At 45.1% G+C, this 27,184-nt stretch overlaps 1 protein-coding gene and 1 non-coding gene across 6 annotated transcripts in view; one reads left to right on the top strand and one right to left on the bottom strand.

The window, feature by feature from the left end:
- Nucleotides 1–386: 386 nt before the first annotated feature.
- The window catches only part of LOC115134159 (tripartite motif-containing protein 44), an 80,896-nt gene continuing 54,098 nt past the window's right edge, over nucleotides 387–27,184 (bottom strand). For 4 of the 5 annotated variants that reach the window (XM_029667852.2, XM_029667854.2, XM_029667851.2 and 1 more), the window contains one exon: nucleotides 387–4,138. In XM_029667852.2, coding sequence (XP_029523712.2) covers nucleotides 4,063–4,138 — 76 coding nt within the window. In that variant the 3' untranslated portion in view covers nucleotides 387–4,062. The remainder of the gene's footprint in view (nucleotides 4,139–27,184) is intronic. The other variant, XM_029667853.2, reaches the window with a different exon arrangement.
- LOC115134891 (U7 small nuclear RNA) lies at nucleotides 8,978–9,032 on the top strand. The gene has a single exon (XR_003864398.1). It is a non-coding gene; the product is annotated as a U7 small nuclear RNA (small nuclear RNA).

Genomic DNA, 27,184 nt, shown 5'->3' with positions numbered 1-27,184 from the left:
CGGTAGTCGTTTAGCTCAGTTACCTTAGCTTTCTTGGGAACAGGAACAATGGTGGCCCTCTTGAAGCATGTGGAAACAGCAGACTGGGGTAGGGATTGATTGAATATGTCCGTAAACACACCAGCCAGCTGGTCTGCGCATGCTCTGAGGGCGCGGCTGGGGATGCCGTCTGGGCCTGCAGCCTTGCGAGGGTTAACACGTTTAAATGTTTTACTCACCTCGGCTGCAGTGAAGGAGAGGCCACATGTTTTGGTTGCAGGCTGTTACGAATCCCTTTTGGCCCGACAGTCTAGGGGGGATGGTAATGAGACCCGTAACATAACTCATGCAAATGATTATTGTGACAAAGTAAAAGTGTGCACGAAATAACCACAACAACAGAAATCTACCGTCAAACTCTAGGTTTATTTATAAACACACAGTAATGGGGGGAGCAGGAAAAGGGGCTGAGCTGGACCCAAGGAAAGAAACAATAAGCATCCAAAACACCCCTAAGCTAGACTAGCCTACTTTAACAACAGCTAACTAACTAACCAAAAATACAGTGGGTGGTCCGCCCAGTTCTAACTAGTGTATTTAACAAAGTTCACCTACGGGTAGTGTATGCCCATGGGCGACTTGTCTTGGTTTCCCCCTTTTCCCACCAGCAACACACAAACACCATAACCAAAAAAAATACTCACAGGTGATGACAAAGTGCTATGAGGTGCTTAAACAAAAGAGAGGTTACGACACAAAGCGAGAGTGAAACACAGAGACCTACAGACATGGCATTTACAGAGAGATTGCTCTAGAGATTGAGCTCTAGAGCAAACAAATGATGGGGTTTTTAAACCATGGGGAAGGAACTGTGATAGGGTAGGAAGTAGGAGGAGGTGTGTCTTCTGATTGATGATTGATTGTTGACTGATTGGGGAGTGATGATTTTCACCTGTGAGGGGAGAAGGAGAGAAAAGAAACACACACACAGGATACACACACACAGGATAACTGTATCCGTAACACAGGCCGTGTCAGTGGCACTGTATTGTCCTCAAAGCGGGCAAAAAAGTTATTTAGTCTGCCTGGGAGCAAGACATCCTGGTCCGTGACGGGGCTGGTTTTCTTTTTGTAATCCGTGATTGACTGTAGACCCTGCCACATACCTCTTGTGTCTGAGCCGTTGAATTGAGATTCTACTTTGTCTCTATACTGACGCTTAGCTTGTTTGATTGCCTTGCGGAGGGAAAAGCTACACTGTTTGTATTCGGTCATATTTCCGGTCACCTTGCCCTGATTAAAAGCAGTGGTTTGCGCTTTCAGTTTCACCCGAATGCTGCCATCAATCCACGGTTTCTGGTTTGGGAATGTTTTAATCGTTGCTATGGGAACGACATCTTCAATGCACGTTCTAATGAACTCGCACACCGAATCAGCGTATTCGTCAATGTTGTTGTCTGACACAATACGAAACATATCCCAGTCCACGTGATGGAAGCAGTCTTGGAGTGTGGAATCAGATTGGTCGGACCAGCGTTGGACAGACCTCAGCGTGGGAGCTTCTTGTTTTAGTTTCTGTCTGTAGGCAGGGATCAACAAAATGGAGTCGTGGTCAGCTTTTCCGAAAAGAGGGCGGGGCAAGTTAGAATAGCAATGATCCAAGGTTTTGCCAGCCCTGGTTGCGCAATCGATATGCTGATACAATTTAGGGAGTCTTGTTTTTAGATTAGCCTTGTTAAAATCCCCAGCTACAATGAATGCAGCCTCAGGATGTATGGATTCCAGTTTGCAAAGAGTCAAATAAAGTTCGTTCAGAGCCATCAATCTGTCTGCTTGGGGGGGAATATATACCGCTGTGATTAAAATCGAAGAGAATTCCCTTGGTAGATAATGCGGTCGACATTTGATTGTGAGGAATTCTAAATCAGGTGAACAGAAGGACTTTAGTTCCTGTATGTTTTTGTGACTAGGCATACGCCCCCGCCCCTCTTCTTACCAGAAAGATGTTTGTTTCTGTCGGCGCGATGCGTGGAGAAACCAGCTGGCTGCACCGACTCCGATAGTGTCTCTCCATTGAGCCATGTTTCCGTGAAGCAAAGAACGTTACAGTCTCTGATGTCCCTCTGGAATGCTACCCTTGCTCGGATTTCATCAACCTTGTTGTCAAGAGACTGGACATTGGCGGGAAGTATACTGGGGAGTGGTGCCCGTCTCCGGAGTCTGACCAGAACACCGCTTAGTTTCCCTCTTTTACGAAGTCGTTTTTTTGGGTCGCCGGCTGGGATCCATTCCGTTGTCCTGGGTGAAAGGCAGACCACAGGATCCGCTTCGCAAAAGTCATATTCTTGGTCGTACTGATGGTGAGTTGACGCTGCTCTTATATTCAGTAGTTCTTCTCGACTGTATGTAATGAAACCTAAGATGACCTGGGGTACTAATGTAAGAAATAACACGTAAAAAAACAAAAAACTGCATAGTTTCCTAGGAACGCGAAGCGAGGCGGCCATCTCTGTCGGCGCCGGAAGAACTAATGTCCACAACCACACCCACTGTGGTTATTATTATTTGACTTTGCTGGTCATCTATGAATGTTTGCCCATCTTGGCCATGTACTGTTATAATCTCCACCCAGCACAGCCAGAAGAGGACTGGCCACCCCTCAGAGCCTGGTACCTCGCTAGGTTTTGTCCTAGGTTCTTGCCTTTCTAGCGAGTTTTTCCTAGCCACCGTGCTTCTACATCTGCATTGCTTGCTGTTTGGGGTTTTAGGCTGGGTTTCTGTACAGTACTTTGTGACATGAGCTAAAAAGGGCTTTATAAATACATTTGATTGATATGGGACTGGAAGACACCTCTTCAGAGGACTCAGCTTGCGTAACACATTACTAAGGGAGACAATAGGCTTCTGAAACCATTATCTGTAATTTCATTTATTAATTAATTTAAGGCAACAACAAAAATTAAAACATTTTAATGTCTTGACTATTTTCCTTTCACCCTCTTTACTCTTACCATTATTGCTGAATAGAAACAATCAATGCATCTTTTTCTAGAAATCATTATATGACTGCTACAAAATAACATGATCCCATTGGGTAGGGCTGAGTCTTGTTCACAACTCAAGTCATATTGATTAGGTCAAAGGTCACCTTCTCCTTTCACATTAAGACGTGTCTCTAGATCACATCACAAACAAAACACAAACACACACACCCTCTGTATGTGAATATGGAAAGACATGATGGAGTAAGACAGTACTGCGTGAAGTTAGTCATCAGGAGTCAGGACTGTACTGTCTGTGCAGATTGTCTCGGGTAATGAGGCGTGGTATTAGAGAATGCTGACACTGCACAGAGGAATATTACATACAGGCAAAATACACTTTGATTTTCACCTAGCATGTACTCCGAGGCTCTCAGAAATGAATTATGTGTCAATGCTTCATCTGATTGATCTGACAAACACACACACAAGAGGAGGGAGTGGGGAGAATTTGTAGAAGAAGAAGAGGAGAGGAGATGAGAGGTGAGTGCTAGGTTGTGTTTATACATCAAGGAAGATTTTCGAGACACCTGTAATTCATTTCCCTTTAGAGTATAAAACAGGAACACCCACCTTGTCCTGTACATTCTATATTCCTCCTCTGATCTAAGTCCTGTCACCAGTCAACTTTTCTATTTTCAACGCTGCTTGTCAAAGCAAAATATACAGAAGAAATTAAAGTAAAGCACAGCGCGTCACATTCAGGATTTCATGTTCTATTCAGTTGGGTTTCAGCAGGCACTCAGCCGCTATGCTTTCCTACCCACAGTCCTCTCTAAGCCAAGCTCACCAGCCAAGGATCTGAGTGGGTGTGAAAACTGAGCCTGACGGAAATTGATTGCATGGATATCATGCTCCTCAATTAAAATAGTTATTGTAGTTTTAAAAGTTCTGAAAGCAATAAGATCCATTTTGTTACACCACCAGCAGCCTTCTTCAAGGTCACTCCAACGTCAGCAGACATGCAGAGGAAAGGAGACTCTGTCTAGTGTTGGTCTCCTGGAGAGAGGTAGGAGGAGAGAGCGGTGTGGGAGGTGATTTGTCAGGGGGCGTGTCCCATTGAGGATCCGGAACTGCCCTCTCCGTAGTCCCTGGGGTCTCGTCTCGGCTCAGGGAGTCTGATGGAACGAGACACGCAAGAACATCTTCGTGAGAAGAAAATCTCTCTCTCTTTCTCACACACACACAAACACACACAGACGCACAAACTACATGTCACCAATCAAGTCTTAATTTTGACATTTTGTATAGAAATCTTTCTACTTAGTGGCTGTCGAGTGACTCAGATAAAGTGATTGCCAAATTGGTGGAGCCTGTAGTAATCAGAGAGAGTGTAATAGATTCCATTCCAATGGGGACAGGCTGCACTAATCATATCCCTTAATTGGACAACGTTCAGAGGGTGATAGAATGACAGAAACGAGAGAGAAGGGAGAGCAAAAATACATAGTTCTCCCCTCCTGCTCTCATCCCTCCTCTTACCTCTCCCTGTCCTCCCTGAGAGAGAAGACAAGAAACAGACATACTCCTCCTCATGTCTGCACACTTACAGTATCTTCCTCCTTTTCTCTCTATCCTTTCCTCCCTTCCTTCTACTCCCTTCCTACTCTTCCCCCTCAAACGTTCTATCTCCCCACTCTGCTAACTGATCTTTCTCTGTACTTCCAACCATTCTCTCTTCTCTTTCCCCTCCCAAAGACCACATCTCTGCTGGCGCTTACTCGGTCTGAATCCAAACATCCCTCTCTCCCCTCTCTCTCCTATCCTCTCTTGTTGGGATCTGGTCAAAGAGCCTATCCTCTGTTCTCTCCTCTTTTAACAACCTGTACCACCCATTCCTCTGTCCTTCCTCCCGCTCCTGCTCCCCAGTCTTAGACTGAGGTGCTGTCTAAGGCAGCAGAGCACCATATCCATTAACCAGGAGAAGGCATGCAGCTACCTCTGAGCCCTACTAAGCCCACCTGTGTGTGTGTGTGTGTGTGTTTGTTTGTTTTGCTCTGTAGTGTGTGTATGTATGTGTGAGTGTGCATGTGTGTATGCTCTGCAGTGTTTGTGTATGTTCTGTTATGTGTATGTGCATACTTCTCTTCTGGCTGCCATACAACTCTCCTTCCGTGGCCTCCAATTGCTCTTAAATACAAGTAAAACTAAATGCATGCTCTTCAACCGATCGCTACCTGCACCTACCCGCCTGTCCAACATCACTACTCTGGACGGCTCTGACTTAGAATACGTGGACAACTACAAATACTTAGGTGTCTGGTTAGACTTTAAACTCTCCTTCCAGACCCATATCAAACATCTCCAATCCAAAGTTAAATCTAGAATTGGCTTCCTATTTCGCAACAAAGCATCCTTCACTCATGCTGCCAAACATACCCTTGTAAAACTGACCATCCTACCAATCCTCGACTTTGGCGATGTCATTTACAAAATAGCCTCCAATACCCTACTCAACAAATTGGATGCAGTCTATCACAGTGCAATGCATTTTGTCACCAAAGCCCCATATACTACCCACCATTGCGACCTGTACGCTCTCGTTGGCTGGCCCTCGCTTCATACTCGTCGCCAAACCCACTGGCTCCATGTCATCTACAAGACCCTGCTAGGTAAAGTCCCCCCTTATCTCAGCTCGCTGGTCACCATAGCATCTCCCACCTGTAGCACACGCTCCAGCAGGTATATCTCGCTAGTCACCCCCAAAACCAATTCTTTCTTTGGCCGCCTCTCCTTCCAGTTCTCTGCTGCCAATGACTGGAACGAACTACAAAAATCTCTGAAACTGGAAACACTTATCTCCCTCACTAGCTTTAAGCACCAACTGTCAGAGCATCTTACAGATTACTGCACCTGTACATAGCCCACCTATAATTTAGCCCAAACAACTACCTCTTTCCCAACTGTATTTAATTTATTTATTTATTTTGCTCCTTTGCACCCCATTATTTTAATTTTAACTTTGCACATTCTTCCATTGCAAAACTACCATTCCAGTGTTTTACTTGCTATATTGTATTTACTTTGCCACCATGGCCTTTTTTGCCTTTACCTCCCTTCTCACCTCATTTGCTCACATTGTATATAGACTTGTTTATACTGTATTATTGACTGTATGTTTGTTTTACTCCATGTGTAACTCTGTGTCGTTGTATCTGTCGAACTGCTTTGCTCTATCTTGGCCAGGTCGCAATTGTAAATGAGAACTTGTTCTCATCTTGCCTACCTGGTTAAATAAAGGTGAAATAAATAAATAAAATAAAATATAACGACCTCTGGTTCTGCACCTCAACCCACCTCTCAGCCAACAAGGGCACCTCATCAAAGAGTAGACACTCAAACAAACACACATATGCACACGCACACACACACACAATTCCCCCATGCCTGACATGAGGGGAGAAGCTGAGTTAAGGGAGAAACTCACAAAGGCTTTTTTTGTGTTAGGCAATTTCATCTTTTATCTCCAGTCAACCAAAAAGTCTCCCTGCTGTTTGACGTAATTACAAATATATTTACATGGCTCCCCTACGTTGATAAATTAACTATTTCTATTGCAATTGTCCTGGCTCAACCCTAGGCGCCATGGATGTAATAACTTATACAGTATATTCTATCCGACATGCGGGAGAGAGGCCATTTTGTCTAGAGCGAAAGAGAGAAAGCAGGGATAGAGTTAACATGGAAGAAATGTCAGAATAAAGAGATAAATATTCCCTACAAGGTTAGAATACCTCTTTCTTTTTACCTGTCTCTCCCTGTTTCTCTGGAAATGCACACATGCACATGCAAGCACACTTCCCCATCACCTCTCTGTCTCTCTCTCTCTTTCTCCACCACCTCTCCATCTCTCCGTCTGCTCTGCCCTGGTTAGAACAGACGAGTTGTGGGGAAGTGCTATCTTAAAGAGGACTTTCCGGGTTCTTACCAGCCATTTCTTATTTATGGGCTTTAATGTAGTCGATGCATTATTGATCACAACCAATCATTTCCTCCTCCCCTTGCTTGTGACCGTGGCCCATGGATAGGGGGCAGGCTGAGCTGAAAAGCCCAATGCGGAGAGTGTGGGGTTGGGACAGTCCTGGGGCTCCTGGGTGATGGATGGAGAGATGAGGTCTAAATGGATGGGGTCGGATGTGTATCTTGTGTGTGTGAGAGAGACAAAGCTGAGAGAGAGAGAGAGAGCTGTGGGGGGAAAATGAGCTGAAAGTGTCAAATGTCTCCAAATCATACTAATATCCACTGACTGGTTAAATTGGAAATGCCTAGCCAGTCACCCCTAAAATGAACCCATCACTCATTTTGGAAAACTTTAGGTGCACCGCGAGGAACCAGAGAGGAGGATCAAGCACCATGTTGCCGACACACTTTTCTCTCTCTGTTCTTTTTCTGGCGTTGTTGCTGAGGTCTATAGAGACAGACAGAGAGGGAATGGGGGAGGGAGAGATGCAGAGAGGGAGGAGGGGAGCGAGCTGTGCCCTGATTGAGTTTGAATTCCCTGCTCTTGGCCTAGAAACCGCAGGGCTTCTAAGTCATCATCCGGAAATGCGCCCATCACGCTCCAGCCTTGCCTCCTCAATCTTGTCACAAGTGTAGAGAGAAGTAGGCAGGATGCAGTCGCAGGTTTAGAACTACTGAGATTTATTAAAGCACCATATAGAAAAGCGTGACGAAACCCAAAGTGCAAAATAATAAAGTACTCAGGAAAAACTAGGAGAGATTCCTCTCAGGAAAACAAGCAACATATACAATGACTGAGTATATATACAGTGATAGAGTGGGGATTGGAACCAGGTGCGTGTAATGATGACGAGACCAGTCTGGAGTTGATGAGTGTAGGGCGTTTGCCAGCAACAGGTTCGGCAGCAGCTAGAAGGCCGGCCGCTGAATGTTTGAGCTGGACAGGAGGGGCAGCCAAAGCGAAGGTTGGTGTGACAAATCTAGCCTTATTGCACCAGGCATAATCAATCAGAATGCGGTACTTCGGATGGTCTTAATGGGACGGGTGAAACAGCGATGGGGGGTGAGACCGTGGCTGTGCCAGTTAGTGACCACTCTGCAAGACTGCCTCCAGAACAAGATTCATGATGAAAAATGCTAACCTGTGTGAGGGAGCAGAGATGCAGAGGAAAGGCACTCATGGCAGTCATCCGTGGGTTAAATAAATATCGCCATTTGCATTTCCAAAAGGCAGGGCCGACTGACCCTACTCGATAACATTAGGCAGGGAGAGAGAGGCCCATTTCTCAAGGGCCCCAAAACCCTGCGAGGAGGGGGGCCGTAATGAGAGAGGATCCTTAACAGATATTGATAGGGCCCCCAGGACAGCGTCTTATCCTAACTCTCCAGTAAGCAGTGCACTCTGCCGCTACTTAATGAAGTAAAACTGGTAGCTTCCCCGGGAGGATTTAACATCACAAACAGCTCTGAGACATGGACCGATCGAGAGGGTGAGTGGTAGAGGGAAGGAATGATAAAGGGGGAGAGAGAGAATGAGAGAAAGTATGAGTGAGGAAGAATGAGTGCGGGTTAGCAAGAGAACAAGAAAAGAAAGAGTTAGTCCACCCACATAAAAAAACTCAAGTTTATTATAGAATATTACAGTACTTACTATAAAATGTTGTAGTAAACTGTAGTATATTGTAGAATTCTATACTACACACTGTAGTATCCCCCAATCATGTGCCATATTTAGTATATAATTTTGTAGTATACTGTAGTAAATACTACAGAAATGTCCACAATAACACTAAGGTCCGCAAAAACACTACATTTTTTAAAACTATAGTAAATACTACATTATTCAATTTGCATATACCCTGCCCATTCCCCTCCCCCATGTCCCAATGTGTGCAACCCATAACTGAGAAACTTACATGCCAAGTATATGTCATATTGTGTTCCCTAGAGAAGCCCTGAACTCTCCATTCACAACCCAGTCCTACCTATAGGCTATATAACATTTGCTCTTTTAGTCTTTCTCCAGTAGGTTTCCTCAAGGAGAAAGCCCCCCACTTCTACATCAAAGATAATAAAACACTTGAGTAAATGTACCCAAAACACTACAGTAAAAACAAAAGTCAGCAAAAACACTAGTAAATCCTATCAGCGCTGTGGATTTTGCAACAAAAGAGACAGAATCACGAGGTCACTTGTTTTGGTACTGCCCTTATGTAGCTTGTTTTTGGTCACAGGTTCAGGAATGACTGAAGAATTACAACATTTACCTGGAGCTAACTCTGCAAATAGCACTCCTGGGTGTGTCTTAATCCATTATATAACACTCTTAGCAAAAATGTTTATCTGTAGAAACTATGAGAATAGAAAGGTTTTTAAAACTTTTCTAAAGCATCACAGCACAGTTGAAAAAAGATGGCAATCAAAATTGGATGACCTTCAGAGATAAATGGGAGGGGTTGAGGATAGCTGAAGGGTGCGATTAAAAACAGTAAATTCAACAGTATACTGCAGTAAATACTACAGCATTCACTATTGTGTTTCTGCAGACTTCAGAGGCACTATAGTATTTTTTACATTGGGCAGATGGCCGTCCCTTGTGGAAAACGGAAGCAGGGGTATGATGGGTAATTTGACTTATCACAGCGAATGCTCCACTGGGTCTAATTGATCATTGTCCTGCAGGACACCATCTCTCTTTTCCTCTCTCGGTCTCTCGATCTTCCTTTCTCTGTCTCTCTTTCCCTCTCCTTTCCGCTCTCTTCCACTCACCATCCCAATCTCTCTCTCTTTTCTGGTTAATGTCAGTAGATCAGTCCTCCACCATTCATCCGACAGCTGTTCTTTGGAAAATGTGTAATTTAGAAATGTCCCCTGCTCATCCACCTGTCCCTGGGAAACCCTGTGCCAGTCCCCAGCACTTTGTACTGCAATCATCCTGCCATGGAGAATCTCAGCTGGGGATGAAGTGTGATGAGAAGAAATGCAGAGTGGAAGGAGTGGATGGAGGGAGGGAAGGGAAGGATGTAGGGAATGAGAGAGAGAGGGACATGGAAAGGTGGAGAGGAAGAGAAAAAAAGATCACTGCTTCACATGAAGCCTGAGGAGGAAATGGATTCTCTGTCAGAGTGATTCAGAGGAAGCAGGAGGAACTGCTATAATGTCAATTGGAGATTGTGTGTGTGTGTGTGTGTCAACGCGTAGAGTTTCATATGTTGAAAGGGAAGAGAGGATTTTGTAAATGTATGCTTCCACCACATCGCCTCTAGATAAGAGCTGTGAATAGCTATTCGGTAAGTGGATCTTTCTACATACAGCTGTTATTGACGTTGGAGTGTCTATTGTAAACTGAAGCGGCTTGCTGAGGCAACCTTCCCCGACCTGACAGGGAGTGAACACCTGCCGGCCAGTCCACTCACTCGTCATCATCTCACTCTTCACTTCACAGCAGCCACCACACATACACATACTGTATACACAGTACACACCCACGCACCCACGCACACACCCACTAAAATAGAGACAAAGACAGAACAGACGGCCTAATAAAGCTGTGAAACAAAGCTGCAGAGGGAAAAAAGACATGAGTAGAGTTACTATTCCATGATAAAGGAGATATCAGTGCAAACCATTCAGAGCGTTGCTTGACATAATTCCCAGAACATTCTTTTCAACAATTCCTTTGATAAAGCTATCTGAAGACTGAGTTGCAGTAGAGAGAGAGAAAAAACAAAAAGCTGTCTAGCCACCAATCACATCCTGAATCTACAAGGAGTCTCAGAAACATGACCCTAGGCTTCAGCGGTGATTAGGGTCTGGTTTCAATGACGGACACATTTGGCAACTTCAATAAGGGTAAAAAAATACATCTGGGGTGGGTCCTCTTCAGGCAGACATCTCTCCCAACAAATCACGAAGCAGACATGTCAGAACTTTGCGAAATGCAGTTAATAAAATACTAAGATTGGAGCGAAAACCTAAAGGACGATAACTCTCCAGGAACAGGGTTGGGGAGCCGTGCTCTATGCCAAACTGATGTTCTATTACTACAGACATGTTCAGCCGGAACATTTGAACATTGTGGGAGGCAACCCAGATGGGAGCCTGTCATATGATGTAACACATACAGTATCAGTCAAAAGTTTGGACACACCTACTCATTCAAGGGTTTTTCTTTATTTTACTATTTCCTACATTTAGGAATAATAGTGAAGACATTAAAACCAGGAAATAACACATATGGAATCACGTAGTAACCAAAAAAGTGTTAAACAACTAAAAATATATATTTTATATTTGAGAGTTTTCAAAGTAGCCACCCTTTACATTGATGACAGCTTCGCAGACTCTTGGCATTATCTCAACCATCTTCATGAGGTTGTCACCTGGAATGCATTTCAATTAACAGGTGTGCCTTGTTAAAAATTCATTTGTGGAATTTCTCTCCTTCTTAATGTGTTTGAGCCAATCAGTTGTGTTGTGACAAGGTAGGGGTGGTATACAGAAGATAGTCCTATTTGGTAAAATACCAAGTCTATATTATGCCAAGAACAGCTCAAAAAAGCAAAGAGAAATGATAGTCTGCCATTACTTTAAGACATGAAGGTCAGTCAATGCAGTCGCAAAAACCAGCAAGCGGTGTGATGAAACTGGCTCTCATGAGGACCGCTACAGGAAAGGAAGACCCAGAGTTACCTCTGCTGCAGAAGATATGACCATTAGAGTTACCAGGATCAGAAATTGCAGCCCAAATAAGTGATTCACAGAGTTCAGTAATGTTATATTTTAGATTTTTCAAAGTAGCCACCCTTTGCCTCAATGTCAGCTTTGGACACTCTTGGCATTCTCTCAACCAGCTTCATCTGGAATGGTTTTCCAACAGTCTTGAAAGAGTTCCCACATATGCTGAGCACTTGTTGGCTGCTTTTCCTTCAATCTGCAGTCCAACTCATCCCAAACCATCTCAATTGGTTTGACGTTGGGTGATTGTGGAGGCCAGGTCATCTGATGCAGCACTACATCACTATCCTTCTTGGTCAAATAACACAGCCTGGAGGTGTTTTGGGTCATTGTCCTGTTGAAAAACAAATGATAGCCCAACTACGCGCAAACCAGATGGGATGGTGTATCGCTGCAGAATACTGTGGTAGCCATGCTGGTTAAGTGTGCCTTGAATTCTGAATAACAGTGTCACCAGCAAATGACCCCCACACTATCACACCTCCTGCTCCATGCTTCACGGTGAGAGCCACACATACAGAGATCATCCGTTCACCTACTCTGTGTCTCACAAAGACACAGCGGTTGGAACCAAAAATCTCAAATTGCTTGTGTTTCTTGGCCCAAGCAAGTCTCTTCTTCTTATTGATGTGTAGTGTAGTAGTGGTTTCTTTGCAGCAATTCAACAATGAAGGCCTGATTCACGCAGTCTCTTCTGAACAGCTGATGTTGAGATGTGTCTGTTACTTGAAATCCTTGAAGCATTTATTTGGGCTGCAATCTCAAGTGCAGTTAACTCTAATGAACTTATCCTCTGCAGCAGAGGTAACTCTGGGTCTCCCTTTCCTGTGGCGGTCCTCATGAGAGTCAGTTTCATCATAGCGCTTGATGGTTTTTATGACTGCACTTGAAGAAACTTTAAAAATCCTCGAAATGTTCCATATTGTCTGACCATGTCATAAAGTAATGATGGACTGTCATTTCTCTTTGCTTTTTTGAGCTGTTCTTGGCATAATATTGACTTGGTCTTTTACCAAATAGGGCTATCTTCTGTATACCCCCCTACCTTGTCACAACACAACTGATTGGCTCAAACTCATTAAGAAGAACATAAATTCCACAAATTAACTTTTAACAAGGCACACCTGTTAATTGAAATGCATTCCAGGTGACCTCATGAAGCTGGTTGAGAGAATGCCAAGAGTGTGCAAAGCTGTCATCAAAGCAAAGGGTGGCTACTTCGAAGAATCTCAAATCTAAAATATACTTTGATTAGTTTTAACACTTTTTTGGTTACTACATGATTCCATATGTGTTATTTCATAGTTGTGATGTCTTCACTATTATTATACAATGTAGAAAATAGTCAAAATAAAGAAAAAAAACTTGAATGAGTAGGTGTGTCCATACTTTTGACTGGTAATGTACACATATATACCAATCTATTTTACTAGCCATGTTATCACAGCAATATTGATACTGCATTCCCTCATACATACATGTATACATTACTGTACTGTTAATGGTGACTGAAGTCTATTCACTCACAGGGCCAGGAGAACATCTTCACATAAGTAAATAATGCACCTATAATTACACTGGCACGGTGCGTGTAAGATATAATCTGTTCGCTACAGGCAGAGAAGCGGAGGGAGCTGCCGCTTCTTATAACCTGTAGTTTACATTGCAAGTGATTGATGTGAGCAAAACGCGGCTCAGTATAGTAGGGAAAGAATCCATATCATTAGCTTACTGATCCACAGCCTCCAGCGGCCCTGATTCCAGCTCATGTTCATGCATGCCATTACGTAAAAATGTACATTATGAAATTACCTGGATACTACCACTCACTTGCCCAAGAGGATATCCATGCAATCTACCCACCACGTGTAGCATACAATAGCCTGAATATGCCTCTGTGTGCTACCGGCTCTAAACCACAACGCTGGAACACATAAGGTCAGTGATGTGTAATTAAATCAAGCGTAGTTGATGTTCATCCAATCTGAATATTCATTGAGGAGATAGATTGTGTGTAGCAGTGTTACAGCTGTTATCAACCAAGAGCCAATTTCCTGTGTGCGTCGACAATGTACGCACCTGCCTTAATCGTTTACAGGAATGAACAAAGAGATATTCTGATAAGAGCATTAATCATGGTAAAGAGTCAATCTGACATAGGTTCATTTAGTGCTTTATCAATCACTGTTGCCACAGGAGCAATTGAGGAGAGTTGCATCGAGAAATGCTGCCGCCTGCGTAGGGCGAAGAAATAAAATCGCTCATTAATTAGTAATGTGAAATAAAAATTGGGGCTAAACAGAACGACACAAAGCGGCCAAGCGGCTCGGCAGGGAGGGCTGTTTGTGTTGCAAGTGTCACGTGGCTGATAATTCCCCCATAAAGCCATTCTTCACAGAGATGTAAATAGACCATAAACAATTAGAGTACATCCTGGGCTGAGCCTGCGCCTGCCTCCTATACCACCTCCAGAGTCGTTAAAATCCTATTAGCCGTCATTAGTTTCTAAAGAGCTTCCTGCTAAATGACTTAAATGTCTATAGAAGAGCGGAGAGGGGAGAGAGAAAAACAACATAAAAGTGGAGGCCTAGGTATAGAAAGAGGAGGAGAGAGAGAGAGAGAGAGAGAGAGAGAGAGAGAGAGAGAGAGAGAGAGAGAGAGAGAGAGAGATAGTCTCTAGTGGAAGCTGTGGAGCAGGCCTGAAAAGAAGATGAGATTTGTTTCATTCTTCACCATTATTCTATCTGGGGCCAGATGGAGAAATGGAGCATATCAGTGCCTACAGTAATGCTGTAGTTTAATGTAGGCCAATGTGCCGGGATCCCCCAAGCAAGCAGCCTGCAGAACACACCAGGCAGACAGGCAGGCAGACAGGAAATAGGGAAGTGAAGGACCCATAACAACCAAGGCTTTGCATAGTACTGGAGCCCTCTGTGTTCACGATGCACTATAAAGACTTGTCCCCAGAGTGTGCAAAGCCATTTGGTCCTGGGTTTCATTGGGACTGCATATGGGAACAGGGCCTGGAGTAGTATGGTATTGTACCACTCACCACCTCCCAGACGATGACTGTAAATCTGCGTCCCAAATGGTACTCTATTCCCTATATGGTGCACTACTTTTGACCAGGGAATAGGGTACCATTTGGGACACAGTCGATGACTGTAGAGTGTAGAGTCCCACCCTGTGTCAGAGGGTAATAGAGCAGAGGCTATAACCAGCTTGGACAAGTCACTCTTATGGAACTGCTGGTAGGTCACAGAACGGTCACACTGGGTTCTGGAACATTGTGGAAATGATAAGCTGTAGCACGTGGTTGAACAGAGAAAAAGTTATTTGGAGTGACGAGGGGGTCATGGGAATTCCAATGTGACCAAGTGCCGGTGTCGCAGCCCAATGCTGCCAACTGTGTTGTAGTGTAACCATAGCATTTGATCATAATTTTAACCATTTAATTATAGCAGAGATGGACCTTGATTAGCTGAATCAGGTGTTTCGGAGAAGCACTGGAACAAAATCCTTCACACTCAGTTAGCGCTCCCTGAATGTGAGTGTTTGTGTGGGCTGCACACCTGAAATGGGTGGCACAACGTGTCAGAAGAAAGTCTTATGCCAATCAGGAGTAAAATAAAGTATTTGGATCTTTCTGCAGTTAACTTTGACATTTCTACCGAGGAGAGCAGGATTTGGAGGAACCCTTGTCTTTTTTCTCCAGCTTCTTGCCAAGGATCCAAACTTTAAACCAGGTTTATTTTCCTCTCAGTTGAAAAAGCCTCTTTCTTCACCACTGCTCTAAATATATCTTCAACTTCTCTCCGAAAAGTTGGAGTTTCAAGGACAGCAGAGAGAACAACAGCATGGAGATAAACTTGTATCTATCCCTCTATTAAACCACACCTCTGTTGTGCTGAGAAATCAATAGCTAACAGGGGATAAATAACAGTAAAACCATCCCCCATCCCCACCCTTCCTCCTCTCTTCTCTGCGCTTCTAAGAGCCATCAATCTTACTCTACTAGAGGGCAACTCCCCCTGGTGTGATATGAATATCAGGCCCATGTGATGTATGTTATGAGATGTGTAGGCGCCGGGCCATTATGAAGAGTGACTGGTCACAGCGTCCTCCCGCCCACAAACATGGTACGCACCTACTCACGCACTCACTCACGCACACACACACAGACAAAGGGGTAAGCAGACTGGCACATCTGCCTCCCTCCCTCCATCCTTCTCTAACGGCTGATTCCTGGCGCCACCACCATTGAAGAATCACCCAGGTGCCGAGGCAAGCTGTCCGGGAATGCTTAGGAATGCTGTCTGAGTGGACTCTCTCGGCGCGATGTTATGGAAATCACTTTCTCACCTTCTCTCCCTTCGTCAGAGATGGAGAGATGGCAGAGGCACATATGGTAGCAGAAAAGGGAGAGGGAGAGAGTTAGAGAGAGAGTGTGGCGGAGAAGTGACAGCCTGGCTATTAGGCAAAGCCTTCTGTCATGTGAATACTCCCCCCATAGTCCTGTCATCCACACGTACATAGCCCTAGTCTGAAGGACACACAGGAAGCCTATACCATCTTCTCTGCCTGACTGTGTGCTGCTGTCAAAACGTTCTTCTCCTGATAAATGTCCCCTGTCCCTCAGTTCAACATGTCCTCTCATAAATATATATCTTTAATCGACTGACAGAATTTGCCCTGAATACTAACCACTGGGGATATCATTGATTACATAACTTTTCATGTTTGAGCATACAATCCATGGCCTCATAATGAACCAGACAGAACAGAATAGAGCTGTGAGAATGTGTGTATGCCTGGTCCCAGTGTCTGTGGTTCCTGAAGAAGTAACTGAGACAGGAACAGAAAGAGAAACATGCAGAGACACTGCCACTGGGGCCTGACAGCTCCACAGTGTTAGCTGCTAGCTGGGTGACTAATAAACTTTTATGTGTGCTAATGCATCTTGTAAAGGGTCTGTCATAAAAGCATGCCATCTCCTGGAGTTAAACCCCCCCCCCCCGATGATATTTCAGGATAGCACTAGGCAGAAGGCAATTGAAGTGTTTTGAGAAATCCAGTGGCCTGTCCATCCATGCCTGTTAGTAAAAACACACCCCTACTACCAGGACACAACCACATAAATACCTTCAGTGGAGGCTAGGGGGGAACAATGCCACTGTCATCTAAATCAGTCCAAGTCCACAGCAACCAGAAAACATTCACATCTACAGTATAAAAACTACCACGATAACAACCTTACCTCAAACATGTCATTCAAACAAAGAAAAACTCATCAGCAATCTGCCTCAACAGCCCTGCTCAATCCAAAGTGGAGAAAAAACAACACACAAAGTGAAAATAGTAAAAAAAAAAAAAAAAAAAAGCTGTCTGGATGTTTAACTAGTGAGAAGATGTGTGGTATGGGGTGTGCATATCAACACACCCTCTATAGCAGGGTAATTAAGAACTGGCTCCCTCCACTCGCTCTACTCCTCCCTGCCCCTACATTCCACTCAAGGTTGCCTTCTCCCTCCACCGCCGAATACTGATGCTGAGGTGGGAGGCAACACAACGCCACGGCAACACATAAATCGCCACTGTGACAGCGACTGTCGGGAGGCTGCTGAATTAAACATGCCATGACAATCGTCACGCTGTCCCTCTCTCTCTCTCTGGGTGGAGGAAGGGAGGAAAGGAGAGGAGGAACAGACATCTTCAACCTTTTAACCTTGCTGAAGTGTGTGTTGTAGTGCCACGCGATTCGGCGGGCCCCTGCCTGCAATGGGACGGGAGTGGGGCTGCGGCTGGGGGATGAGGAGTTGTGATGTGGCACTGCGGTGGTGCTGGGTGATAATGTCGCTCTGCTGCTGCTGCGTTGACAGGTCATACGAGGGGCTGGAGTTTGATAAGCAGCTGATTCATCAGCCTTTGTTCAGCTCACCGCTATCACCCTCCAGCATCTTCACTGAGCTGACACCAAACCTAGAACACTACCCCGGGGTGTCAAGGTTTGTTGCACTGTGTGTTTCGATCGGTCGCAGTGTGTGTATGTGTGAGTGAATGTGTGTGTGTGAGAGAGAGAGAAATCGAGAGAGAGAGACAGAAAGCATGAACACTCCTGTAGTGTTTGTGCGTGTTGTGTTCAGTCTTTTGACTGTTTGCATGAATAATGTTTCTGTGTGCTGTAATTTCTAGAGTGTGTATGTGTGGGAGTACTCTCTACAGAGATGCAGGGTGGAAATCTGCTTTGGGAAGCACACCGGCACTCAAAGAAAGAAAGGAGAGAGAGAGATTGTGCACTTGCTCTTTTCTGTATCTGTTTCTGTATGTGTGTGTTTCCACAGACAAAGGAGGAGGGAGTGTTATCCCCAGGTATTGAGTCCCAGTGCCCAGTTGTTCCAACTTTAAAAAAGTCTCTGTCCCAGAAAACACTAAAGCAGACATCGACTGTCTTTTCACAACCAATAGGTCTGCCTTGTGTAAGACCCACAATTCTACCAGCCTGGAGACTTAGACTGCTACATTGACCTTTAGCTGCTAGTTGAAATGGATGCCGTACGTCGCCAGTGCTCTGATAACCATCGTAGCCCATTACAGACCATTACATATTCTCCATTGCTACTGTGTCCGCTGCGTGACGATGATGACCCTGCCTGGTCTCGTCTCGCTGTAACAGAATGCTTCCCTCCAGATGTTGACTAGTCAAACTACACAGAGAATCACAACACATCTGTGTTCTACGATACACTGCTCCCACCTTCTCCTGCTGTCTACCTCTCATATGGGCTCTCTCTCTCTGACACGCACATCCCTTTTCTGTCTCAAGCGTGCTCTTTCTTTCCCACACTTTCTCTTTCTCTCCCTCCTCAACAATATGAGGTATATGTTTCCTCCAGGACAATTGTTTTAATTAGCATGTTGACTGTGTTATATACCTACTCATCTTTTCATCTAACACCTGTCTCTCTCTCTTCCTGGGGGGGGGGGGGGCATGATAGGCCACGAGACCAAATGAATGGTTTAAACATATTTTAAATAGTCTACACACGACGCAAATGACAAAACACATGAACAATTGTTCAATTTGGTTTTAATGGCCTTCCAGCAAACAAGAAAACGATCATCCAGAGGCGGCGCTCCTAGTAACCGGGGACTTTAATACAGGGAAACTTAAATCACCTTTAACCAAATTTCTATCAGCATGTTAAAAGTGCAAGCAGAGGAGAAAAAAACTCTGGACCACCTTTACTCCACACACAGAGATGCATACAAAGCTCTCCCTCACCCTCCATTTGACAAATCTGACCATAATTCTATCCTCCTGATTCCTGCATGCAAGCAAAAATTAAAGCAGGAAGCACCAGTGACTAGATCAATAAAAAAAGTGGTCAGATGAAGTAGATGCTAAGCTAAAGGACTGTTTTGCTATCACAGACTGGAATATGTTCCGGGGTTGCTCCGGCGGCAATGAGGACTGCACCACATCAGTCATTGGCTTCATCACTAAGGGCATCGATGACGTCGTCCCCACAGTGACCGTACGTACATACCCCAACCAGCAGCCATGGATTACAGGTAACATTCGCACTGAGCCAAAGGCTAGAGCTGCTGCTTTCAAGGAGCGGGACTTTAACCCGGAAGCTTATAAGAAATCCCGCTATGACCTCCAATGAACCATCAAACAGGCAAAGAGTCAATACAGGACTAAGATTGTATCATACTACACCGGCTGTGATGCTCGTCGGATGTGGTACAGCTTGCAAACCATTACAGACTACAAAGGGAAGCACAGCCAAGAGTTGCCCAGTGACACAAGCCTACCAGCCGAGCTAAACTACTTCTATGCTCACTTAGAGGAAAATAACACTGAAACATGCATGGGAGCACCAGCTGTTCCAGAAGACTGTTTGATCATGTAAGACCTTTAAACAGGTCAACATGCACAAGGCCGCAGGGCCAGATGGATTACCAAGATGTGTACTGCGAGCATGTGCTGACCAACTGGCACGTGTCTTCACTGATATTTTCAACATCTCCCTGTCCTAGTCTGTAATAACAACATGTTAAAGCAGACCACCATCATGCCTGTGCCCAATAACACTAAGGTAACCATAGTGTCATCAAAGCTCATCAATAAGCTAAGGACCCTGGGACTAAACACCTCCCTCTGCAGCTGTATCCTGGACTTCCCGATGGGTCGCCCCCATGTGGTAAGGTTAGGCAACAACACATCTTCCACGCTGATCCTCAACACGGGGGCCCCTCAGTGGTGCGTGCTCAGTCCCCTCCTGTACTCCCTGTTCACTCATGACTGCACGGCCAGGCAATACCATCAATAAGTTTTCCGATGACACAACAGTGGTAGGCCTAATCACCGACAACGACAAGACAGCCTATAGGGAGGAGGTCAGAGACCCGGCCGTGTGGTGCCAGGACAACAACCTCTCCCTCAACATGATCAAGACAAAGGAGATGACTGTGGACTGCAGGAAAAAGAGGACCGAACACTCCCCCATTCTCATTGATGGGGCTGCAGTGGAGCATGTTGAGAGCTTCAAGTTCCTTGATGTATACATCACCAACAAACTAACATAGTTTGCACACCAAGACAGTTGTGAAGAGGGCACGACGAAAACTATTCCCCCTCGGGAGACTGAAAAGATTTGGCATGGGTCCTCAGATCCTCAAAAGGTTCTACAGCTGCACCATCGAGAGCATCCTGACTGGTTGCATCACTGCCTGGTATGGCAACTGCTCGGCTTCTGACCGCAAGGCACTACAGAGGGTAGTGCAAACAGCCCAGTACATCACTGGGGCCAAGCTTCCTGCCATCCAGGACCTCTATACCAGGCGGTGTCAGAGGAAGGCCCTAAAAATGGTCAATGTCTCCTGCCACCCTAGTCATAGATTGCTCTCTCTGCTACCGCATGGCAAGCGGTACCGAGGTACCAAGTGCGGGGGTGACAGTCTAGGTCCAAGAGGCTTCTAAACAGCTTCTACCCCCAAGCCATAAGACTCCTGAACACTTAAACAAAATGATACCCAGACTATTGCCCCCTCTCTCCCTCTTTTACACCGCTGCTACTCTCTGTTAACTTCTATGCATAGTCACTTTAAAAACTCTGCCTACATGTAGATATTACTTCAACTAAACGGTGCCGCCGCACATTGACTCTGTACCGGTACCCCCCTGTATATAGTTTCGCTATTGTTATTTTACTGCTGCTCTTTAATTACTTGTTACTTTTTTTTCTTATTCTTATCCATATTTTTTTAAACTGCATTGTTGGTTAGGAGCTCGTAACTAAGCATTTCACTGTCAGGTCAACACCTGTTGTATTCGGCGCATGTGACCAAAACAATTTGATTTCATTTGAGTCAAACAGTTGTACTGAGCTCACGAGGCCACAGTACAGTACATGGACTTGGTAGGAAGTGTAATACTTGGTAATATATTGGATACCACAAGATTATCAGCAAGAGCATCCCTGGAGGCAGATGCAACACAGGAGAAGATAGCAAAGTGTTTATACCACCGTACACACTGAAGTTTGCTGTCAGACTAACCTATGGTTGTTGTTTTGTGCACTGGAGCCCTATGCGATACTGTATGATTCACTAGGCCTGCTCCCATTTTTCATCCCCTATTCCTCTATATTACTGCATGCCCAGAAAGCTACAATCTCCCCCATGTGACCATTTCCCCTCTTTCCCTTCTCTGTTCTGAGTTAAACAGGATCTCATCTTTTTGAATACTGAAAGCGGTACCCTCTTGATTCCCTTGTTAGTTGAAGTACATCCTCTCCTGGCTCCTTTTCAATGTCACCAGAACATGCTGAGGATAACTGCTTTCAAATGAATGAGTAGGCAAACACAGTGTGTTCATATACTTCACTGACAAACCGACACACACCGAAAAACACACTCAGAAATAGACAATCCATTATTTACAGACACTATATGCTTATTTCATGTTATTTAACCAGGAAAGTTCACTCAGTACACTTCCTAAGATCACAGTCCTGGTACTACAGTATACTAGTCTGCGATTGGTACAGATGTCTGATCTTAATTTGAGCCAGTTTGCTACAGCAGGAAAATAATCAATCAGCAACAGAAAATGTGAATTATTATGTGAATTATAATTAATTCCCCAATTTTTTTGTCGGGGTTAATACATTTTTCGTAAGGGAAATTACAAACTTCCGAAATCTTTTAAAACCTCAAATACACAATTAAATGTTAAGTTATCCTGCAACAGGTTGATCAAATTAAGATCCTACATCTGTACTGGGGGTGATGGTCAATGCAGAAAACAACACCAATATTGTCCAGTATTGACTTCAAATATTAGGATTCAAAACGTTGCTCCATACACAGGCTACTGCTAGGCTGTGTGTTGTTGCAAGTCTTCATATCTACAACTGAACTCAACCAGAGTAATCAGGCAGCTAGTCCACAGCAACATCTATTATGGAACCAGACACTGTCTGTTGCATCTTTTATGAAAAAACATTATCTTAGATCATTTTTTTTGACGTGGGAGAACACATTTTTATGATTCAGATTGTGCCATTTCAGAAACTCTATTCATCTGAAAAGCTTTAATTTTGCAGCACTACCCTTTCCATTTAAAGGCCCACGTCTGTAGAGGGGAACAAAATACAAAACCACAATGTACGGGTTGCTATGGCAACTCCCAACATTAAATTGCGATGGTTATCAGAAGCTTTCTTGTTGTAAAATGACCTTTTATGTATTCCAGTGAATCCCTGAAAGATAGTTTTAGATAGTGGCCCTCAGAGTGAATACCGGTGACATGAGCCTTAAGAAGTGTGTGTGCGCTGTGTCTAGTACATGTGAGTTTTTCAATGAATAATGCAAGTTTATTTGTGGCGTGACATTCAATGAGTGGTGTTTGTGTGTGTGTGTATTTGTGCATGCACAGAGAACTAAATGAAAGGTGTTATGCCAGTGTGCATGTTAGTGCGCACATGCCAGTGTGTGTGTGTGTATGGTGTTAGCAGGAAGGTGCAGAGTGTGAAGTAGAATGTGACACCCACAGAGGAGAGGAGTGTGAGGTGGAGGAGAGACACATGATCCTCCATCACCAACCACAGCAGCTACCTAGGCCCAACTACACACACACACACACACACACATACACACACACACACACACACACACACACACACACGGCGCCGACTGAGATGGCCGCCTCGCTTCGCGTTCCTAGGAAACTATGCAGTTTTTGTTTTTTTTACGTGTTATTTCTTACATTAGTACCCCAGGTCATCTTAGGTTTCATTACATACAGTCGAGAAGAACTACTGAATATAAGATCAGCGCCAACTCACCATCAGTACGACCAAGAATATGTTTTCCGCGACGCGGATCCGGTGTTCTGCCTTACAAACAGGACAACGGAATGGATCGCATGCAGCGACCCAAGGAAACGACTCCGAAAAAGAGGGAAACGAGGCGGTGTTCTGGTCAGACTCGAAAAAGGGCACATCGCGCACCACTCCCCAGCATTCTTCTTGCCAATGTCCAGTCTCTTGACAACAAGGTTGACGAAATCCGAGCAAGGGTAGCATTCCAGAGGGACATCAGAGACTGCAACGTTCTCTGCTTCACAGAAACATGGCTTACTGGGAAGACGCTATCCGTTGCGGTGCAGCCAACGGGTTTCTCCACGCATCGCGCCGACAGAAACAAACATCTTTCTGGTAAGAAGAGTGGCGGGGGCGTATGCCTCATGACTAACGAGACATGGTGTGATGAAGGAAACATACAGGAACTCAAATCCTTCTGTTCACCTGATTTAGAATTCCTCACAATCAAATGTAGACCGCATTATCTTCCAAGAGAATTCTCCTCGATTATAATCACAGCCGTATATATCCCCCCCAAGCAGACACATCGATGGCTCTGAACGAACTTTATTTAACTCTTTGCAAACTGGAAACCATTTATCCGGAGGCTGCATTCATTGTAGCTGGGGATTTTAACAAAGCTAATCTGAAAACAAGACTCCCTAAATTTGACCAGCATATCGATTGCGCAACCAGGGGTGGTAAAACCTTGGATCATTGTTACTCTAACTTCCGCGACGCATATAAGGCCCTGCCCCGCCCCCTTTCGGAAAAGCTGACCACGACTCCATTTTGCTGATCCCTGCCTACAGGCAGAAACTAAAACAAGAGGCTCCCACGCTGAGGTCTGTCCAACGCTGGTCAGACCAAGCTGACTCCACACTCCAAGACTGCTTCCATCACGTGGACTGGGACATGTTTCGTATTGCGTCAGATGGAAATATTGACGAATACGCTGATTCGGTGTGCGAGTTCATTAGAACGTGCGTCGAAGATGTCGTTCCCATAGCAACGATAAAAACATTCCCAAACCAGAAACCGTGGATTGATGGCAGCATTCGCGTGAAACTGAAAGCGCGAACCACTGCTTTTAATCAGGGCAAGGTGTCTGGTAACATGTCCGAATATAAACAATGCAGCTATTCCTCCGCAAGGCTATTAAACAAGCTAAGCGTCAGTACAGAGACAAAGTGGAATCTCAATTCAATGGCTCAGACACAAGAGGCATGTGGCAGGGTCTACAGTCAATCACGGACTACAAGAAGAAACCCAGCCCAGTCACGGACCAGGATGTCTTGCTCCCAGGCAGACTAAATAACATTTTTGCCCGCTTTGAGGACAATACAGTGCCACTGACACGGCCTGCAACGAAAACATGCGGTCTCTCCTTCACTGCAGCCGAGGTGAGTAAGACATTTAAACGTGTTAACCCTCGCAAGGCTGCAGGCCCAGACGGCATCCCCAGCCGCGCCCTCAGAGCATGCGCAGACCAGCTGGCCGGTGTGTTTACGGACATATTCAATCAATCCCTATACCAGTCTGCTGTTCCCACATGCTTCAAGAGGTCCACCATTGTTCCTGTTCCCAAGAAAGCTAAGGTAACTGAGCTAAACGACTACCGCCCCGTAGCACTCACTTCCGTCATCATGAAGTGCTTTGAGAGACCAGTCAAGGACCATATCACCTCCACCCTACCTGACACCCTAGACCCACTCCAATTTGCTTACCGCCCAAATAGGTCCACAGACGATGCAATCTCAACCACACTGCACACTGCCCTAACCCACCTGGACAAGAGGAATACCTATGTGAGAATGCTGTTCATCGACTACAGCTCGGCATTCAATACCATAGTACCCTCCAAGCTCGTCATCAAGCTCGAGACCCTGGGTCTCGACCCCGCCCTGTGCAACTGGGTACTGGACTTCCTGACGGGCCGCCCCAGGTGGTGAGGGTAGGCAACAACATCTCCTCCCCGCTGATCCTCAACACGGGGGCCCCACAAGGGTGCGTTCTGAGCCCTCTCCTGTACTCCCTGTTCACCCACGACTGCGTGGCCACGCACGCCTCCAACTCAATCATCAAGTTTGCGGACGACACAACAGTGGTAGGCTTGATTACCAACAACGACGAGACGGCCTACAGGGAGGAGGTGAGGGCCCTCGGAGTGTGGTGTCAGGAAAATAACCTCACACTCAACGTCAACAAAACTAAGGAGATGATTGTGGACTTCAGGAAACAGCAGAGGGAACACCCCCTATCCACATCGATGGATCAGTAGTGGAGAGGGTAGCAAGTTTTAAGTTCCTCGGCATACACATCACAGACAAACTGAATTGGTCCACTCACACTGACAGCGTCGTGAAGAAGGCGCAGCAGCGCCTCTTCAACCTCAGGAGGCTGAAGAAATTCGGCTTGTCACCAAAAGCACTCACAAACTTCTACAGATGCACAATCGAGAGCATCCTGGCGGGCTGTATCACCGCCTGGTACGGCAACTGCTCCGCCCTCAACCGTAAGGCTCTCCAGAGGGTAGTGAGGTCTGCACAACGCATCACCGGGGCAAACTACCTGCCCTCCAGGACACCTACACCACCCGATGTTACAGGAAGGCCATAAAGATCATCAAGGACATCAACCACCCGAACCACTGCCTGTTCACCCCGCTATCATCCAGAAGGCGAGGTCAGTACAGGTGCATCAAAGCTGGGACCGAGAGACTGAAAAACAGCTTCTATCTCAAGGCCATCAGACTGTTAAACAGCCACCACTAACATTGAGTGGCTGCTGCCAACACACTGTCATTGACACTGACCCAACTCCAGCCACTTTAATAATGGGAATTGATGGGAAATGATGTAAATATATCACTAGCCACTTTAAACAATGCTACCTTATATAATGTTACTTAACCTACATTATTCATCTCATATGCATATGTATATACTGTACTCTAGATCATCGACTGCATTCTTATGTCACTAGCCACTTTAACTATGCCACTTTGTTTACTTTGTCTACATACTCATCTCATATGTATATACTGTACTCGATACCATCTACTGTATGCTGCTCTGTACCATCACTCATTCATATATCCTTATGTACATATTCCTTATCCCCTTACACTGTGTACAAGACAGTAGTTTTGGAATTGTTAGTTAGATTACTTGTTGGTTATCACTGCATTGTCGGAACTAGAAGCACAAGCATTTCGCTACACTCGCATTAACATCTGCTAACCATGTGTATGTGACAAATAAAATTTGATTTGATTTGATTTGACACATACTAGCAGCACTTACTAAAACCCTGTTGGCTGATGCTATATAGCCTATAGCCACTTAAGTGAGGGCATGTTGATTATACAGCACACGTGATGAGGTGGGGAGAATGGAGGGATGAAGGAGGGGTGGGGGAGAGAGAGAGTGGGAGGCCGCAGTGCCTTTTCTTCTCTCTGGGTAATGTAAATATTTCACTGTGTTTCCATCTCTGGGACCATCCCCTGTCCTTTACCATTTCACTCCTCTCTCAGTCCTCCCTTTCTTCTCATCCTCCACTGGTCTGTTTGACCATCTGAAGGGCAACTCATCTCAACACCAGACTCTTCCGTCTCCTGACCCTGGATGTGTTGACTGAACTGAACACCAGGAAGGTAACGCCAGAGAGGTCCAACTTATTCTCCATGTACAGCCTCCATCCACAGAACCAGACCTCAACCAGAAAACTACCAACAAACCATCCATTCAACCAGAACACCACTAACTAATCATCAAATCAACCACAATACCACTAAATAACCATCCATTCAACCAGAACACCACTAACTAATCATCCAATCAACCAGAACACAACTACCTAACCATCCTTTCAACCAGCACACCACTAATTAACCATCCATTCAACCAGAACACCACTAACTAACCATCAATTCAACCAGAACACTAGTAACCATCCATTCAACCAGAACACTATTAACCACCCATTCAACCATAACACTACTAACTAACCATCCATTCAACCAGAACACAACTAACTAACCATCCATTCAACCAGAACACCACTAACTAACCATCCAATCAACCAGAACACCAC

Source organism: Oncorhynchus nerka, linkage group LG9a (assembly GCF_034236695.1).
Source record: "Oncorhynchus nerka isolate Pitt River linkage group LG9a, Oner_Uvic_2.0, whole genome shotgun sequence".
Classification (NCBI taxonomy): Eukaryota; Metazoa; Chordata; class Actinopteri; order Salmoniformes; family Salmonidae; genus Oncorhynchus; species Oncorhynchus nerka.
The sequence above is the reverse complement of the archived record's forward strand: the minus strand, read 5'-3'. Positions and strand labels throughout refer to the sequence as shown.